This window comes from Apiospora phragmitis (genome assembly GCF_038363925.1).
Source record: "Apiospora phragmitis strain CBS 135458 chromosome Unknown utg000016l:1.0-887042.0:1.0-888152.0, whole genome shotgun sequence".
In the NCBI taxonomy this organism is placed as follows: Eukaryota; Fungi; Ascomycota; class Sordariomycetes; order Amphisphaeriales; family Apiosporaceae; genus Apiospora; species Apiospora phragmitis.
In genome coordinates, this window is record NW_027117416.1 from 456,425 (window position 1) to 475,734 (window position 19,310).

Below are 19,310 nucleotides of genomic sequence, written 5' to 3' on the forward strand. Positions count from 1 at the left end.
AATTCTACTCATCATACAACTGTGTTTCTTCGTTCTTTATTACATCTTTGTTCGGAAGGACCGCGAAACTCGCCGATAATAACGGACCCCAGCAATCTGCGAGGATGGTCGTATAAAGCAGATCTTTCCCTGAGAGATAGGACAGTCGGTAGGGTACGAGGAGACAAGACCTTAAATGCCCATCAAATAAACGGGCGGGTCGGCTATATACGCTGTATTTATTTATTGTTGTCGGCCTGTACGAAGTTTTCTGGGGTAGTTTTTCTGTGACTCAGTTGAATCGCTATCTGAAGCTGAGTTTCGGTTACGGCAGAAAAGGGGGCCGGTGGGTAAACTACACAACCTGGTAGTGATTATCCATTGGACCGATTTGTTGTCGGATATCCTACGTGCTGGAACAAAACACGTATATAAGTAGGTAGACATTCTCACGATAGTCAAGGGAGATCTTTCTCTCTTTAGAGATTCTTCTTGTAAATAAAGATAATAGACGTTAGAGTGTAGCACTCAGTTTGGACCCCTAACACCCCTGTAATTGTTATGCTAACAAGACAGCGTAAACCCACAAAGCACTACACAAAGCTTCCTTCTACGCCTTCCATTCGAGTTTAACGCCAAACTCTCACTAATGATGACCGGTATGCGAAAAGAAAAGCGTGATTCCCCCGCCTTGCGAGAAATTGCGTGGAATCTTTCTTGCTGGAGACCCTATCAACATTGTATGGGTAGAGGGCCTGGATTCGTGTAGTTTGTAGGTACCGGCCACCACAAGTTCACATGGATACCAGGGTCATTCTCCTGCAAGTACGTTAGATATCATGATATACTACAGGTTTTCTTCTGCTTACTGAATAGGCACCAGGAAGATGGACTCCAGTGAACTCCCTCGTGCCCGTCCCAGACACGGAAAGTTGGGCACATGCCTGGAAGAACTGCACTGTGTAAGCAAAGGCCACCGCAAAATAGAGACAAAGACCTTACTTGTGCGCCGCCAATATTATAGGCGCCATGTAGACCGAGGTGCTCCACTCGAAGCAAGTATTCACCAGCAACGATACACCGGGGGATTCGGACAGACAGTTCGGTTCGTCCCTCCGACGGCCACGTCAGCTGTGAGGGGCCAAAGCCTGGCTGTTCCTGAGCAATCTTGAACCAGACATCTCCGTCGCCGTCAAACGTCTTTGCCGTATGCGCTTCGGGAGCTTTGGCCATGTAGAATGCCACTGGGCCGGGGTGTTGAATGCTTGGTCTGACCCGAAACCCCACTGTCTCCCCAGCTATGACCTGGCGAATTCCGGCGCTATAAGGGGAACTCCCCTAGTTCATTGCATCGGACCTGTGCTGCTGAGGCATTCATGACCGGGCTTTGGCTCTCGTAGTTCGAGGTTTGACGGACATAGCTGTCTACAAATGAGTCTTTGGTGGCAGGGCACGCATAGCAAAGGGACTCACGCCCAGTCTTCCGTCACTTCGCCATCATGTATCAGGTTAGGGAATATGTCTTCCATCCATGTCAGTCATCCATCGCCTGGCAGCCGTGCTCTCGATTACTTACAGTGGGTGTGTACCAGGCCAAGCAAATGCGCAATCAGAATAACGTGCTTCATTCTGCTCTCTTCCTCGTTGAATCCACGGTAGTCTTTGGGCTTCCCCATAGTGTACAGGCAGTATGTCTAATATGTACATAAGCTAGTATGGCAATGTTTTGAGCGCAGATCCAACTGTAGAAGACAGCGACCGACTGCCTTAGCAATCCTATCTGGGTCAGTAGCGAAGCTGGGGCCAGTTCCTGATTTGGGGCGGAAGCGTGCCTGGGCCAGTCCATATGCTGAGAGGAATAACAGCCCAATACAGAACCCGATCCAGTTCCTAGTCGGGACCCTTTCTGCTGACCTAGCTCTCGTAAAACCAGGATGTACACAAAACTCAGCATTCTGTGGCTGTACTAACCAGTAATCGAGCTCTAAAACATAGCTGAAGCGTTTCCCCCGGGTTTCCGCATCCAGTACGCAAAGCTATGCAACCAGTCTTTTCAGCTATCGTCGGCCTCCGCGTATAACGTCCAGATGGCGCTCGTCTGTCAATTCCTTTTTCAGGCCTCATATTTCCTGTATTTCCTAGGCTGCCTTACTGAGATGATTATGCTTCTTGCCATCCTGTTGGCCATCCCGGGGACAACCGCTTACTTTGCATGGTTTACACAGAACAGACTTCGGCCAGTTTTTGAGACAAACGACGCCTACCGTCATGTGGACGAAGCCTTTGCACACCTTGCTTTTATCACAGTTTACTTTACCACCGTGATCTGGGGGATGGTTCCATTCCTGAGCCTCGAGTCACGGTTAACCGGACGAGCTAAAGAGCGTATCTCACGTATCGTGAAATTGCTTACAGTGATTTGGACTGCATCTTCTATTCGAATCATCTTCTTGGCCTGGAACTGGTCTCTTCAACTGGATGCGGCCGGGTACATCCACCTCGCTGGTACTTGCCAAGTGATGGCAATTTGTCTAGGTATCGTCCTTTGTGCAGGCTTGGTATGTTTCGGCCATCCACCTCATCTGGTCCATTCTCAGAGCTCCCTAACCATAGAGCAGGTACTTGGGGATACGATGGGAATGATAGATATCATGGGCGGTGTAGCTGCCATACGGGCTTCGATGGGCATCTAGTCTTTCAAACAATGAGCGGGTACAGAATATGTTGTCCCTCAAGCTCTGAGCGCACTTCCTACTTTTGCAAGGCCAAACTCTGGAGTACAGCCATCGTCCGAAGAGCCGCCTTTGTACAAGTTAAGGCTGGGTCCATTTAAGGGCCCTTGTCGATCTATGTCGTTCACATTGGTTGTAAGGTTGTTGAATGCCGTGGAGATGTAAACTAGGAAGCTGGATTTCCCTAAGCAATTTACGTCGGTACTATATGAAACATGCTTCGTCCCACCAAACATCCCATTCCACTCTATTCTTGTTGGGAGATACCTCTCCTCCCTTCTCTGCAAGTCTACCAGACTCCTCTCCGGGGTAGCTCTCCCCATTGATAGCATCGATGAAGTGCGTAATGGACGGAAGTGTGAACGGCACCGTTGTGGTCATGTAGGCCTCGGCGGTGGTGGGGTGGGCGTAGGGTACGTCTGTGCCGTGAGACGACAACATCATCTCGTCCGGGAGAGGATGAAGGTTAGGGTAGGCCGTACACGGCGGTGTGTGTGATCTCTTAAGATTATCATGTGAAGGTGGAAACAGCCGCTCATGATCGACATATATAGGTGGTATACACTGCGATGCAGGCTGGGGTGCCTTGGAAGACGCTACATTGGAATCTGATTTCATACTCTGTCTCTTGGTCTCCTTTCTGGGCGCCTGTGCCTGATTCTCGGCACCCACAGGGGTGCTATTAGTATCGGATCCCTTCTCAAGGTCTTCCAATCGTCTCTTGAGCTTCTTTCCTGTAGAAGTTATCAGGCTCGTCCGATGGGGGCACTCATACATATGATCGACGTTACGTACTGTAATTGCGCTGAGCAATACGATTTTGTACCCGTCTGCGCTCGGCAAGGTCTGAAATCTTGGTCCAATCCTCTTCTGGTCTGGCTGAGGGCGAGAAAGCAATGCTGCTGCGTCGAGCTGAATACTGGCTGGGTGCCATGACAGTCCCATATTCTGGGTATTGTGATTGAGATGAGGTCTGAGATGAGGTATGCCGGTTATGATACCAAAAGCAGAGGCGTGTATCAGTGGGGATGTGGTTCGTGGAATGCCTAGCCTATCATTACTGACGCAATGGCCGCTCTGTGCAGATGACGGCAGCCTACCAGGACGAACGCAAGAGAAGCATTTTACGAAAGAAGATGCGAGGAATGGAAGGGAAGTATTTTAGGGTATTCTGTAATATTAGAGACTACAAACGCTCATAGCTTCTATGGTGTGGTGCGTCGCCTGAAGTAACCTAAGGCGGAACGAGTGAATTGCCACGTAAAATTCCGGCGCCTGTTCCTTCCGAGTTTGCTGCTGTTCGCTGGCTTCATCATGCTGAGCTGCGGCGCCATCAGCACCTCTGTCTATCCTGAGGTACATATCTGCTCTACCCGCAGCTTATGCATTTTACATTCATGTACGCCAGGAAGCGTACATACAGTACAGGCTCCTAATCCGAATGCAGAGCTGGGAGCAAGATGCGTCTGACTGCGCTACGAAGAAGCACTTCCTAACCGGGAAATCCGTTAGCTTCTTGACAGGCTGGAGTACCGTATTGTGCTATTTTGTTTCAAAACACCACTGCCCTTACCTCAGGCGACAGTTGCGGCGCCAGCTGTATCCAAATGGCACTTAGTCCCAGCACCCATCTGAGCAATGTATATAAGCTCCATAGTGTAAAGCCCAAAGAAATGGTGCCTGTCGGCAATCATGTCTCTCAAGCGCATGCCAGACTTCTGCCGTGATCGCAACCTCGTGACGGTCCGGGCAAGGCCCCCGCTCTATATCGGCCAAACTGCGCATACCCACTATCGCCACCTAGGCACCAACGGCAGTGGTTGGCTTGGAATGCACCGGTCGGGTAGCGGGCACGTCGTCCAAGTCCGACAGGCCCCCCAATTCACGGTCTCGGAGTTGGGGGTACTCTCCGAGATCAGCCATCCTAGTATTGCACAACTCCTAGGGATTTACTGCAGCGGTCGTACCACATCAGTGGTCCATGAACACTTGGACTTGGACCTCTTTGCCATCGCGCCACTGCAATCCGAGGTAGAGGTTGCGACTGTTATGATGCAGGTATGTGTGCTGGGGTTGAGCGAGATTTCTAGATACTGACTGGCGGCAATAGATCGTATCTGCCATCAGGTACCTTTTGTCCCTGCCTACGGACGCCCGCGCAGCGGATGTACGTGTTGCGTCTAATGGGACGGTGAAAATAAGTAACATACCAGTATAAACACATCAATGAGTTGATCTAATGATGGAACAATAGCCCTCGACCTGAGTGGAAGACTATCGACAGACCTCAGTCGCCGAGGAGAAATGCATCGGTTTATGGTCTCGTATGTGGAACAGATCATGGCGGGTTTAGTTCGCAAGGGGTTTTACTGGTCCTACGACGCTGCGGATTTCCTGGACATACTATACGCAGGACAGTTGCCGCCCATGATTGTAAGAGATCACAGCATGCCATACGAACAAGACCGGCTGACGCTTCGCAGCATCCCTTCTTCCACAAGTCGAGGTCTTCTGCTTGCTTGCAGGGTGCTGTTCGTTTGGCTGCGCGCGAAGCACTGGTGAGGTTGGAGTGTATTCGGTACGAAGGAGACAGGCATGGTCTTCGCAGAGGTGTAGCAGTCAAGAGAGGTGCTGGAGGTGGAAGAGGGAAGGCAACATCACTGCTAGACTCATTGGACAATGATGGGACTAAATTTATGCACGCAAACGCCCACCAGACTGCCTGATCTGCGTGGAGAAATGCGGTCCTGGCAGCCATGTATCGCGAGAGCCTGTTTAGCTGCGGAAGGCTATATGGTGATTGATTACGGCATAATCATAGGTGACGTCGTTGGGCTGGAGTTGAATGCCTAGTGTAGCTCGGATAGGGGTAATTGTACACAGTGGCGAGAGAGTAGGCCTCGATGACAAAAGTGCCAATGACGCCTACCGTAAGCCAGACACGAGCTCAGGTATATAAATGACTGGACTTCTCCGCTAGATGCTACATAACTCTATCTCGTATACAACATAAAAAAAAGACCCTAGGCACTCCGTACGCTCCCAGTCATCTACATCATCTTCCAATGACGGTCACTGTTCAGCGTGGTCCCGCTAGATGGCGTCTACCACGCCAACCATGTCTATCCCTCATAGTAATTCTCTCCAATTATTACCCCATTTTCAAGAGCCTAATGGGTGCACTTGACACCAAGTCACTCATATCTTTATGCCAAACTAGCAGGGGACTGCGATCCCAAGTGCAATCCTGTGTATGGAACATCAACACTAAACTGATGCCCTTCGTTCACGACCCTCAGGCCTTCCGCAGTATCCTCGGTGCAAGCGAGGCCTTGATCTATGGCGACTTTGCTACCGAGTTCTTCTCTCGGACGACGTCGAAAACATTGGCAATTATGGCAAAGGCTACTAAGGCGGATCCGGTCCAGGCGTACCTTGGAACACAAGGATACGAACTGGCTGGGGAAGAGCGAGTCCGGTTAGGGTCGGTTACACGGTTCCGGCGTGGCGAGTTGTTCATCATATTGAGGAAAACACGACTCATACCCATCCAAGCTATTCTCAGTCGCACGCCGACCACGCAAGCGATGAACTTCATCGCCTGGAACAAAGCTTACTCGGTGTTCCCCAAGACGACCTTTCTCGACCACGAGGTGCTTCCTTTGAAAGGGGCGGACAAGGATGTCCGAGCCGAAATTGCAAGGTGTGGTGAATTTGGCTGGTGTTTAGGGGTGACTGCAAGCCCGCACCAGGAACTAAGCCGGACTCATCGACGAATTGGAGACTCCAGAACCTGGAAAATGGACCTGGACACGCTACGCGTGACCCAGCCAGGAATACCAACTGCGGTTCTTGAATATTCAAGTTTTGGAATCCAACAGCCGACGGCCTCGCTTGAGACGACATGGTATCAGCTGGGGAGAGTTTGAAGTATTCTATCAGTGTGAGGCCCCTCACCTCACAAGTTCTGAAATACCGCTACACATGTTCGCGACAGGAGCCACTCGAGCGCCTACTTCAAACGCTCAAGCGTTATACATTAGCTCAAATGTTATACTTGATGCCGAAAACCAAGTTCGAATCAATAACGTGGGAGACTTTCCCCGCAGAGTTCGATTTGGATGGCTTGAAATTCGACCATCCTCCTGGTTGGAGCTATAAGGATCATATACTGCCAGGCTTGTGGTCAAGTTTAGGATTGGACGGTGACAGTAGCCATGGCAGGCTATAAAATATCCATTGAATTATATACGACGCCGTCGTACCTTGTCCACCCAGGGACCCAAATCGTTTCCACCTGCGTTCGCTGTCCCATAACATGTTTGGTTCGGGCTGCCCCACTGGGTACATACCTTGAACTCCTGCCTTCTTAGACTAAAACACGCGATCAACAGTTTCTAGTGCTGCGTCTTTGCCTTAGTCCGGCCCGTCCACCTCACTCCCAACAACTACAGTAGGTGGTGGATACTGCTTTTCCTAAGTTATTTATTTAGTGGTGGGAGTCAACATATTCGGTGGCCATGTGAGTCGGGGGGAGGGTGCTTCTTACAACGTCGCTTAATGTTAACGGTGACATACCCCTCTGAGATACGAAGAGATACTGTTTGCGCCTGCGGGGCACTGTGATATAGATATAAATTTCTGCTCCATGTTGACGCTGAAGCCGTCGACTGCTTTTCACCCATGTTTTCCAGTTTTTCGTGATGTTCTCGTTGCTTCTGTCCCTTTTTTTACGCGGTGGCGGCACATCAGGGCCCGGATTGTTCCCTGAGAGCTTTTCCATGCGCCCTTGAACAAGTTGTTTGCCATGTGTAGGAGCCATGCTAGTGATAGAGGGAAGGCAAAAAGAACATATTATTGGCGGCGAACAATTCGTTCTTATCTTGAACTAGAACACCTTTGTTCTCACTATTTTGTGACCTTTGTCTTGTTGTGTCCTAGACTAGCCAACAAGACGAACGTGATAGGTAGGTAGAGGGCTTCAAGATTGCATCTAGATCCATAGAGAGTTCAAATAAAGGGCTTTTGCTGCCGAGGTTATTCATGATCAAGCTACATTGCACTTCACTATTGGTGTATGAAACACGGGATTATTTGCTAAATCTGCCTGCGGGAGCAGGAACCGAAGCCGGCCAATAGCGAAAGCTATAGTATTGTCGTTCTAGCAATCGGTCTCTCTCGCACTCCCCCCTTTCGCACTCCAAATATGGCTTTGACTTTCCAACCCATGATATGACTAGTGCCATTTGCGCTTCCGATATACAGCAGGTAACGAAATCGGCTTCCTCTTCGACGACAACCAAACGAGTTCTCCGCTTAGACCACTTGCCGCTTTAGGAAGGCACACAGTGCGGAGCTTTAATATGCTGACTGTTTCTTAATGTAGTGACTGACGCCTCGGCAAGTACATCACGAAGTACTATGTCGGTCATCCAATTCTGTACCCCACTTCAAGCAATCCATATTCGACTACAGAATAAACAATGGGCGATGGACAGAACCGTCATCAGCGATTACAATACTGTTACCGGGCTTCAGTATTGAACAAGGTCCCAGCGTGCCATCGATCCTATTATATATCTTAAGAAGTCCTCCAAAACCATTGGACTACATGTGCAACACCTCTTCTGCTTTACGGTCTTATACAAGAGAGAAGCTCTTCGTGATTAGAGACTCCCCTCACGATGCGACGGCCGAATAATGGAGACAAGCGCTGTCAGCTGCCTGCCAAATGGCAGCGTAGCACAAGGGCCTCAGACTGAATATAGTTTAGCGTCCAGCATCGTCTCTGGCTCTTTTGTTCACTGAAAACCAAACCAACAATACAATCCACATCCAATACTGGATGCAGTTCCTGATTTCCGCCATATATGGCGGTTCGCTTCTTCTGGGACCATCTATGACTCATTTCGTTCGAGTCTAACAATGGATCTCTCTGCCCCGCCAAATCTGTTTCGCCACCGTCTTCGTCGTCAAGACTGGCGCTGTCTTGCCTCGTGCAAAGCCGCGAAAATGGATGAGTTTGATTCGTATCAATATGATTCGTTCGATGACGATGGAGGTGCTGCTTTTGGCTTTCCTAGTCTATCTCCTCAGGCTTTAGTCAATACTCAGCAGAGCTGGCGAGCGTCGCTTGCGCCTTCTGAGGGTTTCGCGTCAGAAGAATCGCTTCAGTGCGCTGATCGCAGGCAGTTGAGCATCGAGCGAGCAACGCTTCCCTTGCTGCAGCTTGCTGACTGGAAAGAGGACGAAGCCTACGATGATGAGCCACCTCGCTGCATCCACTACTCGATTGAGTTCAAGGTGATGTATAACAACAGAGTCCTTCTGAAGGACACAGAGCCCGACCTTGTGCTGGCACCGGGCGCCTACTGGCTCAAGTTCTTGCAACCAAAGCTGGAGAGATTGGTCAAGACGAAGCTCCGAAGAGCTAAGGACTTGGTGCAAATCGATGATACCACTATCACAGTCTCTGTGCGAGATCGCTCCGCACGCGATCTCGTTAAATATTTCAGCGGGTTTGATATTGACTGGAGGCTTATCGAGAAGCAGCTTCGAACATGGGCGCCTCTTTTTCGAGAAGGGAAGCCACTACGACTCGCGATCGCCTTCACCTATGTAGATACCGACAGACCCGGCGACGCATCAACGGGGGCCACTATTCGGGGGAGATTATCTGCCACCCAAACAATGCTTGCCAGACGATCAACGCAGCTACACGCTGAAGCAACGACGGGCCAGCAGTCCACCTGGAACGAGCTCTACGAACGTATGCGATGCCCGGGACCTCCCTGCCATCTCGGACCATATTGTTGGCGTGATAGCGCGAACAGTAAACACTACAGGCTACGTACCCATCACTTCCGAAGCTTGATTCGGCATATCGAAGAAGGTCACCCCATTAATTGTCACGACGATGTGCCTGATTTCCTTCGTACCCAGCTCTATGCCGAAGAACAGCAGGATACAGAGCGCAAGCAGAAGCGCAAGCGCGATACCTCTCCCCGAAATATTCCGTCTATCCAGATTACCAATGTCTTGCCTGGCCAGTCGAATAAACACGCCTCAGAGGAGCATCCAGTTGCCTGTTCTAGCCCTATTACTATCTGCGGTTCAAGAGATCGAGCGGTTAAGAGATACTGTGAATGGCAGTGCACGAAAGTGGACGATATAGTACTGAAGTTCGAGTTCCGGAAAGCTCGAGATTTAACTCTAGCTGAAGGTTTCGACCTTGAGCAGTTGCACGAGGATCAGGATTACCAGTTCCTGCTAGACAAGGGTGTGAAGCTTGGTATCGCCAGACGCTTCGTTCGCGATGTTAAAAGCTGGGCTAGTCTGTCACATGATGAGTAACGAATGATGAGCGATGAGTCAAAGGGTTGTTTCCATTTCCGTCTATTATAATTCCAATTCTAAGCTTCTATGCTTCTTCAATAGACAGTCCTGCGTGCCGAAAATGTCCCTCCGCACTTGACCATCTTGATCCTACGACGTCTACACACCATTCAAGAAAGACAGCAAAATCCTGCTGCGTATTGTACAGGTGGCCGTGTCGTTTAATAAAGGCCTTGAGCTCGGCAAAGAACTCTTCAATCGGATTCAAGTCGGGTGAGTACGGCGGCAGGAACAGGAGCTTGACTCCGGCATCATCACATAGCTGTTGGATTCTGTCGGGCTGGTGAAATGGTGCGTTATCCATAATAAGAACGGACTTCGGCTCCGGCCATCTCCCGCATAAAGGTAGAAGCTCTTGAATAAAGTCTTCGAACGCCTCACTATCCGTAAACCCCTGGAAGATACGCGAAAGCATAATGCCGTCTTGTGTATAGGCCGGCAGGATCTGGTATCTACGACCACGGTGGAACTGTGCGGTTTGTACAGGGGCTACGCCTTGAGGCGACCACCCGGTTCGTCGAAAGCCCGCACGCTTGTCACAACCGGATTCGTCAATATACACTAGGTGGTAAGAGCGGAACTCGGATAGAGCGTAGTTATAAAAGTCTCGTAACTCGGCATTTCGTTCTTCGGCAACGCGTCGGGTAGTTTTCTTGGACCATCCGATAGACACGAGGGCTCTGCTCACGCTCATTTTTGTCACCTCGACGTCGAACTCGGCTGCGAGAAATTCGACCATCTCGTCCTGATACATCTCGGGCCTCTCGGTCAAACGATCGCATAGAGCGTCAAGCATCGGCAGCGTGATGGTTCGAGGTCGTCCGACGGCGTTTCGAGGCGCTCTGGTGGTGCCAAAGCATCGTAAATTCGCTCGGATCGTACGAATGGAACGGGTGCTGCAACCAACGGCTGCTGCTATCTGTTTATCAGTAAATTGATCACTCTCCATCATGCCTTGGACACGTTCGTGCGTAGCCTCTGCCAGGTTTGGAGCCATTGTCGACACCTTGTTGGTAGATGATGGCGAATGAGTTGACGGCAGACGTCTTTGTTCTGGGTGTTTCAAGACAAGAACAGAGGCACGCTTAGGCCACCTACCGCCTAAAAGCCCCGCCACGGGACGACAACCCCCCAATACCTGCCGGAGAAGGCTGCTGCATTGCGACTGTTCACTGGACATTACAACAGGCAAATCTCCCTGTGCATCTACCAATTACATCGCCATACGCCAACGCCAGACACAGGAAAGACGACTCGATTGGCAGGACGTGCAGATCCCGTGGCTGGCTCAGCCTCATCACAATTGCCCCGACAATGCTCGACAATGTGTGCCTTGTGCTGGACTCCTGTTCAGCAGGGACGGCTCAGCCTATTTCCCTACATCCAGGCCATCCCTATGGACGAAGGTGATCGCGCCTTTTCCAAACGCCGGTCCTAATCCTCAAAGCCAGCCCTTCGACCACGATGCGACTTCTCGTCAAGCTGGCCCAATTGGATCTCACAGACAACTTTCGCCGCCGTGGCACCGACGCGTACGTCGTCGGGTTCAGCGGCGTGTTTCAGGTCTATCTCGCCCTCGCCGTCCTGTCGCTGATAATTACTCTTATCTTCGTCAAGCACTTCACGCTAAGCGAGGTGCTGACCAGCGATCACGTAGTAAGAGCCGTGGGCGACTCTGGAGTAGTGAGATCTTACCGGGTCACGGGTTAATTTCTCCGGGCGTCTGCAGAGAATTCCCGCCTGGTGCCTGTACCTCCCTGGCGCTGGGTCCGAGCAGAATCACCTAAAATTTCCAGTACATAATACGTCAAAGGAATCCACTTCATGCTAGCTAACGCCTTGTCTTATGCTCAAATACCCTCATGGATTCCTCCTCGTATATGCGTGGCCCTGGTTCACTAATTGCAACACTCTAGAGCACCAAAGAAACGCTCCAGGATCAGCAAGACAGCTCATGCACATACATACAAGTCCGTCAAGATTTATGAGGACGATGAGTTTATTATATTGATATATACCCGTTATCCTAGGTCTCAACTTATCGCAGAGTGCCAGCTTATCCTGTGGGCAACTGGGCAATGATCGCTGGGATCTAGTTGAGTATCGCATTGCTTAGGGTTGCATGTTAACATGGTACTTAATCATATCAATTGTTAAACTCGTGGGCAGCTAGGAGGAGGTATATTTAACGTAGATCTGCATTGTATCAATGCCGTTTCCATTTTTGCTTTTTTGAACCCGGTGCCGACCTTCGCCAATCGGCCCAGCTGCGAAACTTTTAATGTTATAATATAGCTGGAATTCTAATAGAAGAATTACACTGGGGTGCTACTCTAGGACCAATTACAAAATAAAATATGCAAATTTAAAAGGAAACTTGAGAACAAAAACAAGATGTTCAATGCGTAGAGGTGTCTCATAGGACAATGCGGTGTCTAATAACGTTTTATCAAAGTTACGAGAGAAGATAAACGACCCTCTTACCCTACGCATCCTACAAGATAATTAACTCGAAGTTAACCCGTCATATTGACGGCAAAGTTCACTCCATTGTCGCAGAGTTGTCGACAAGCCTTGCCAAGTGCAGACAATGTATGCACTACCGTGCGCCGTAGTATGTCCCAGTTTTCGGTTCTCGTTGAAGGATTCTTGCGGACCGACGGAGATTGGAGAGATGTCTGTCTGGGTCGTCGGCCTTGGTCGCAGTACCCGTCCTTTTCTCATCACCAATTCGAAGCAGCACATGCACTACGCCATGCGCAACCTTCATGGGGCTATCCATAAAAGTTCGATGGAGTCAGTATTTCTTTATAGTAAAGGAGTGGTGGAAGAAAGTTGATATTTTGACTTACCCATACCGGATATCCCACACATCCGTAAAGAGCACATGCTTGATGCCGTTTTCCACGCACACCTGCCGCACCTTGTCCTTCAGGTCCTTATGATGGGACGTCCCGCCGGAAACAACCACTCGGTGATTGCTGTGGCCATCGATCGTCCCAAGCTCCTCGATCCTCTCGCGCGCGAGCTTGAGGGGCCCCTCCATCGCGGCGTCGAAAGAATCTTTGATGGCCTGTGCTTCGATGTGGACAGATCGTACCGTGCCTTCGTCATTCAGGCCCTCGAATTTGTATTCATGGTTATTACAGTAGGGTTCCATGGAGCATTTCATGATATTCAAATCGTCGTGGATGGCGTTCGTGAGCTTGGGAAGCAGACGCCGTTCGTCCTTTCCCACTGCCATTTGCGCCATGTTGCACTCCCATTGTGCGCTACCACCACTGGCTCCTAAGAGCAACGTTAAGCCAGGCGTTTTGATGCATTAACAGACACGGAAAGAAGAAAACGATTCGGTACCTTTGGCGCCGGAAATCAGATGAAATCTAGGGTTATCCTTCTCATCGTAGAGAGTTTTGAAGATGCAGGTGTTCTAATCCTCTTATTAGTAGTATCCCTTTCCGCTTGAGGTTTAAAAAGGCATCCTACTGTGTCATAGCCTCCGAAATCAATAAAAAGGACGACGTCCAATTTGTCTAAGGGTTGAAGGAGCTTCTTCTTGTGATTTCTATTTAAAATGTCAGACCCTAGGAACATATAGTCAATAATAAAGTAACTCAATACTCACCTGTGAAGGTAGTGACCCAGAGCTTCAATTTCACAAACGAAGTCGACGCAAATTGGATCGCCGAACGTCTCGACTATGATTGATTTGTACAGGACCTTGAAGTCCTCCGTACACTGCGATGGCACCGAGAGGCCAATAACGTCAATCTCGTAGTCGTGTTGTTCGCAGATAACACGGCAGAGGCACGCGATCCACTTGAAGAGGTCCACCAAGCCTTTTCTCAGGCGCTGCTTGAAGGCTGTATCCTCCCTGCTGTGGGCTATGAGCTCCTTGGCTAGGGGATATTGCTCCAATAATTCATCCGACGTGCCGACGATGGCGTAGAAGGCATATTTGGCGGGCACTGATCTTCGTGCGTGATCGTTTGCCCCATTCAGGTACACTGGGCCGTCTTCATCGTAGGGATAGATGTCGGCGGGAATCTCGCCAGGGAGAAATCGCAACGAAATTGGGTTACTGTTATCTCCGACGCAATGTCTTTCGAACACAGCTCGTACGCTGGTGCCACCGAGGTCGATTCCGAGTGGACTAAATATCTATATATCAGTGAATTAAGTCCGACGAGCGACGTGAACTTCGTATCTCCACATACACCTTAGTTTTCTCCATCGCTGTGTGAGCACTTAAGACACTTGCCAAGGAGCAATGGTCGTGACAGAAAGACGATGTAGTATCAATTGTGACTGCGAAAGACACCGTGGTTCAATGTCATACTTAAATTCAGCAGAGCGTAAAACTTTTCCGTCTAATTTCCAACGATCAAAGGGTGTCCCTGCATGTAGATCGTACGACGCAGCTGTGAACGTCTCATGTATCTCTGCGTACGATTGAGTACGTACGGGTACTTACAAAGGCTCATTGGCTACAGCCTGCTCATGGTAGTTTCATGCATGAAATGTAACCCAACTTTCCTGCTGGTGTTGGTTGCAAATTTTTGACTGCGGGACTTCCGACTGGTTACAAAGAATAACGGGGTCTACTGCCAGGCTGACTCAGGGGTGAATGGGGCCTGGCCTCGGGCGGTACTGCGACATCTTCAGCGCTCTTGCGTACTGGAACCCGACGCAGTTCAGGGGTATCGTGGACTTTGCCACCGGCCCTGAATTGGTTGCTCTTGATTCGTCTCCAGGCAAACCGTCACTCCCGCTCGTTGCCCAGGTATGGGTCAGGCTGATTCAAATATCGGTGGTGACAGTGAAAATGGCGTACTTTGCATCGTGCGTGGTCGAGTAATGAGATGTGAAAGAGATGATCGCCCAATATAGACATGCTTTATCTGCTTGAGTGGTGTTCATGCCAACAATTTGCCATTACGTCGGCTAACATCACCTTTTCTTGATTTTGGGCTCTCTTGAGCCGTTACAATGCTTAATTCCCTGTCTTTTCGCCTCAATACAGAGGTAAGGGATGTATGATACGCCTTGATGAACACCCTCCCTTCTTTTCTTTCCTTCATGCATTTTCCTTCCTTCATCTATCAAATTCGAGGAAGTGGTCTTTACCATCGGGATAAGCCCCCAAAACCTGGATGATCGACGTACAATGAATATATACTATCTCGCACGGGTGCGGAATGTTTATTAAGTAAAAGCCTCAAGGTCTCCTGAATCGACTGCAAGGAGATAATGCTTAGCTGAAAATACCTAGCATCATCTACCTCGCAACCATGGAGCATTCATAATGCATCCAATCCGGTCTCACAGGGTTATACACAACAAACCTACTATAGAGTAGCTTCTGAGGACCACAGTAAAATTTCCTTGGGGTCAACGAGTACCTCGGCGGTTTTCCAGGTCGGCCGATGACCAATTAAAGAGACCCCATACTCCCCTTACGGATCAGAGAAGAACGGGAACGATGTTTTAAGGAGAGATTCAAAGACCGAGTCACATCGATTTAGTCATACAAAGGTCTCACACCCTCCGACAATGAACTTTCTTTCTGAAAGTCAAAATGGGTGGGACTGCCCTGCTATTAATGGCCACAACATAGCACTTTCAGATGATTACGATGTACGAAGTCCTAAAATACAACGAAGCATGGAGTCCGTCATCTGCGAAAGGCTCGACACGCCGGTCATCCAGGCTCCGCTGAGAGCGCCTGAAATAGGAAGACTTCCTACACCGAAGCCGAAGCCTTTGTAACAATTACGCCCATCATTATGTGCCTGTTTCTCTATTCCAGAGGCATCAAAAGCACGAGAAGCCGGAAGGACAAGATGGACAACCAATGTAAGTTGCTTACCAAATTGCTTCAACTACGTTAGCTGACGGAAGCACAGTGACTAATGCTAGAGCATATATAGCGAGAAAGTCGCAGGCCCCGCAGCATATGGGCCATCTGGAGTCTGGTAGATTTGAAGGCCTGGAAGGCGCGTGAGTCCTCCTCGTTCTCGCACGCGGCCGCCACCCGCTCGATCCGGCATAGCTCCGTCAGCGTGTTGACGCGGTGCGTCTCGAGGGACTCTATGTGTTGCTGCATCAAGGACTTTGGCATTTGGGAAAAGTCAAGGAGTAGATGTTAGTCGATGAATGGAGCTGTTACGCAGGGAAACAGCACTTTGCATGCCGTGGGGCTTGTAGAGTGGGTTGAAAGAGGGAGATCGCATGCAGGTTGTGATTCGTCCACGCTGTCATTATATGGAAAGGGCGGAGACGAGAAGCAGCGAGAACCATGAATGATTTGTCACGTACGTGGGTTGGCCTGGACTTCTTGCTGCCACTGCTGCTGTGGTGGTGAGTTCGAGACATTTTGACTCTGACGTTGACGAGAGACTGTGCTTTGGGAAGGAACGGGAGGGGAGCTGGTTGAGTAGAGGCTTTAATAATTATATAGTTAGCATGAAGAGCCGGCGAGGTTGAAATGAACACTTGGAACATTCACTACCTTGATGTGATATCTGCCAAGGCTCGTAATTACCAATACTCGTGTCTCTCGTTCTTGCTTGGACCAATCGTATACTGTTTCTCCTTCTTCCGTACCACATATATGTCGTTGAGACTTCATGCTAGACCTCAAGGTCAGATGACTAGGAGCTTTAATTCCATCCCACCGGTAAGCTCCGGGGGACAGAGGTAAGTCGCGTCTCTCGTTTAGGCCAGGGCAGTGCATGTATATGATACAGGAAAGAAGGAAGCAGGCCGGGAGCCCCGTCTGCGCGGTGGATAATCAGGCATACCCCCTACAAAATCTAACCGAACGGCGGGCGCAAGAATAGTATTACGAGCAGATGACTCCTCTAAGAATTTTCACTGTCGTGTTTCTAGGCATGCAGTATTCAGTGGGAAGTTCCTCAGCGGCCTAAAGAGCACACTACCCGCATCTCCAGAGGGCTCCTAATAACTGGCCTAGCTAAAGGCCATCCCTCTTCAATTCAGCCATACTCACAGACTGTCATTTACTCAATTGGAACCTGAACTCATTTCCCTTTTCCCATTTCTGTCTTAAGATTGCTATCTTTCTCTCTTTGGCATCCCCTGGCATCCCCTGGCTAATTAAAAAGTAACCTTAAACTAACGATGCCATCTGAGCGAGGAGCGCCTGATTGGGCTACGACACTCAATCGAGTCAAGTGGGGTGTTGTCAGACTTCGCTTATACCATTTTAATTAGATCGATATGGATAGAATCGGAATACTCGAAGCCACAGGTTTTGTGGTTGGAAGTTGCTACATATTGACCAATCGGCATGTGTTCCTCCCAGCTATACAGAAGAACAGACCGTAAAATAGGATGCTTTATTCGTGGAACACTAATGCAGTGCATTTTCCAGGGTTTGAAGTATTGAGCTTTGCTGTAGCTCAGGTAACTTGTGCCTAATTTCGGGTAGAGAGGAGATACCCAATATCATCGCAGGCAGCCCGTCGTTCTATACAGTAATTTCATATGGCCAAACCGACGACTTGTGACGCAGTCGTCTAGACGGACCTATCACACATTCTTCAGCAAAAATCTTCCGCACGTTCATATGCATCGGATAAGAATACTACAATAATGGGAATCTGATGGCAACAGGCAGGTTCCAAAGGCAACTTCGCTAAGGCAACTTGAAAAGCGATTGGTTCAAGGAGATGACCGCGGTGAGTGGCAGCGATTGCAAGGGGATTGAACAGTGACGTGAAACTCGTAGGAGGTCGGTCTGTCCTTATTCGTAAAGGGTTGTATTGAAGACGGCTGTCATGGGTGGGTTGATAAGCCTGCCTTGATCACGCCCGATATACAATACTTGGCTGTGATGCTTGGCTAATTTCCAGCAGTACGAGACTGAATGTGGTGGAACCCTCGCTTACAGGTCTAAAGGAAGTATTGTCAACTGTTAGATCCCTTTCTATAAGCGAGGTCCTGGTGTTACGCTGGCTACTTAAATTGCAAGCGCTATTCCGACCTCCTGATTTCCTCTTCAACCTAGCTTTGTTCCTCTGTCTCGAGTCGACAGTACAAGGGCTTACACCACTCATGGGGGCATGAACTTGATCGGTTATGGGTGGGTTCGGGTCTCGAAGCCAGTACTCGAGGTTAAAAGAACCAGGCGGACAAGGATCCATTATGAGGCGAACAATACACGAGCGTCCATCCGCGCGTTATGGGTAAGCTATTGGTCTAATATATGTTTCTGCATTATCGCACATGCGAAATGATGCAGATAACGCAACTAGGGCGGGGTGTGTGATCATCATAACGGGAAGTTAACTGGAATGTACGGTATGGTCCAAGTACATCAGAAATACACTTGGCATATCTTCACTGGTGGTTTCGTATACCGACTTGCGCATTGCGAGTGCCAGTTTGTATATGAGTGTCACTCGGACTGAAATGCGTCGAAATGAGGGTTAAATAGGCACTTGAATAGTGATTTAAAAGTAGTCTCGTGTGGTCTACTTGTGAAAGGAAGGCACCATTCGCAAACGTATATAACAAGTTTACGAATAGTACTAGGCAAATAAATAGGGGTTACAACGAATACGTTTCTTGCCACCCCCTGTGAAAAGCTCCCAACCGACCAAATAAGAAGCGTGCCAAGCCAAGAATATTAACTCATGCGCCACACCCATGTAAAACGCTTTGTCATTCCAATTAAGTAGAATCACCAGCCCAGCGGCATCGACGACTGGTCATCGATCACGACTTCCCTTGCAACCTCCACTAAATATACGTCATTATTACGGTTTTCGGCTCAATCGCTGATCGCCTAGACGCGTCCTGAGGTTAGATTCTTCCAATTAACATCATCATATAATCTGATCTACCCCTTCACCCACTTAAACCAATTTGCCCAACCTCCTGTCCTCTTTCTAGCCACCTTCTTCCGATGTCTGGTGCTAAACGTATTGTTCAAACTCAACTTCCCGAGAACACATTTCTTTACGAAATCGAAATCGAAACACGTGGCAAAAAAGAATCGAAGGGCGAAGAAGAGGTGACCTAAGCATGGACTCTGGGTTCCCAATTGGTCGTAGCAGGATGAGGACCAATACCCGATGTTGGCATGAAGCACTTAAACAGCGATTTAAGTTTGGATAAGAAAATAGCCATGTACTTAGTATCCCGACTTGCTGTTTCTGCGTGTAGAAGTCCGCCCTC

General features: G+C 49.3%; 4 protein-coding genes across 4 annotated transcripts; all 4 read right to left on the minus strand.

Moving 5' to 3' along the window:
• Positions 1-711: 711 nt before the first annotated feature.
• On the minus strand, positions 712-1,655 carry PG994_015300 (endo-beta-1-4-glucanase D; the record flags this gene model as incomplete). Its single annotated transcript, XM_066866707.1, is given in 5 exon segments — positions 712-798; positions 849-932; positions 982-1,317; positions 1,337-1,404; positions 1,556-1,655. 5 exon segments carry the CDS (start codon positions 1,653-1,655, stop codon positions 712-714), a joined length of 675 nt encoding a protein of 224 aa, XP_066707621.1.
• Positions 1,656-2,808: 1,153 nt separating this feature from the next.
• PG994_015301 (Ankyrin repeat protein) lies at positions 2,809-3,794 on the minus strand (the record flags this gene model as incomplete). The annotated part of the gene is made up of 3 exons (XM_066866708.1): positions 3,507-3,794; positions 3,081-3,445; positions 2,809-2,826 (listed from the first exon to the last, which is right to left on the minus strand). The coding sequence occupies exons 1-3, from the start codon at positions 3,643-3,645 to the stop codon at positions 2,809-2,811; spliced, it is 522 nt and encodes a 173-aa protein (XP_066707622.1). The 5' UTR covers positions 3,646-3,794.
• An 8,911-nt stretch (positions 3,795-12,705) lies between these two features.
• PG994_015302 (uncharacterized protein) lies at positions 12,706-14,340 on the minus strand (the record flags this gene model as incomplete). The annotated part of the gene is made up of 6 exons (XM_066866709.1): positions 12,706-12,880; positions 12,959-13,394; positions 13,464-13,536; positions 13,593-13,671; positions 13,732-14,259; positions 14,324-14,340. The coding sequence occupies 6 exons, from the start codon at positions 14,338-14,340 to the stop codon at positions 12,706-12,708; spliced, it is 1,308 nt and encodes a 435-aa protein (XP_066707623.1).
• Positions 14,341-15,993: 1,653 nt separating this feature from the next.
• On the minus strand, positions 15,994-16,481 carry PG994_015303 (uncharacterized protein; the record flags this gene model as incomplete). Its single annotated transcript, XM_066866710.1, has 2 exons — positions 15,994-16,218; positions 16,425-16,481. The coding sequence occupies 2 exons, from the start codon at positions 16,479-16,481 to the stop codon at positions 15,994-15,996; spliced, it is 282 nt and encodes a 93-aa protein (XP_066707624.1).
• Positions 16,482-19,310: the final 2,829 nt, after the last annotated feature.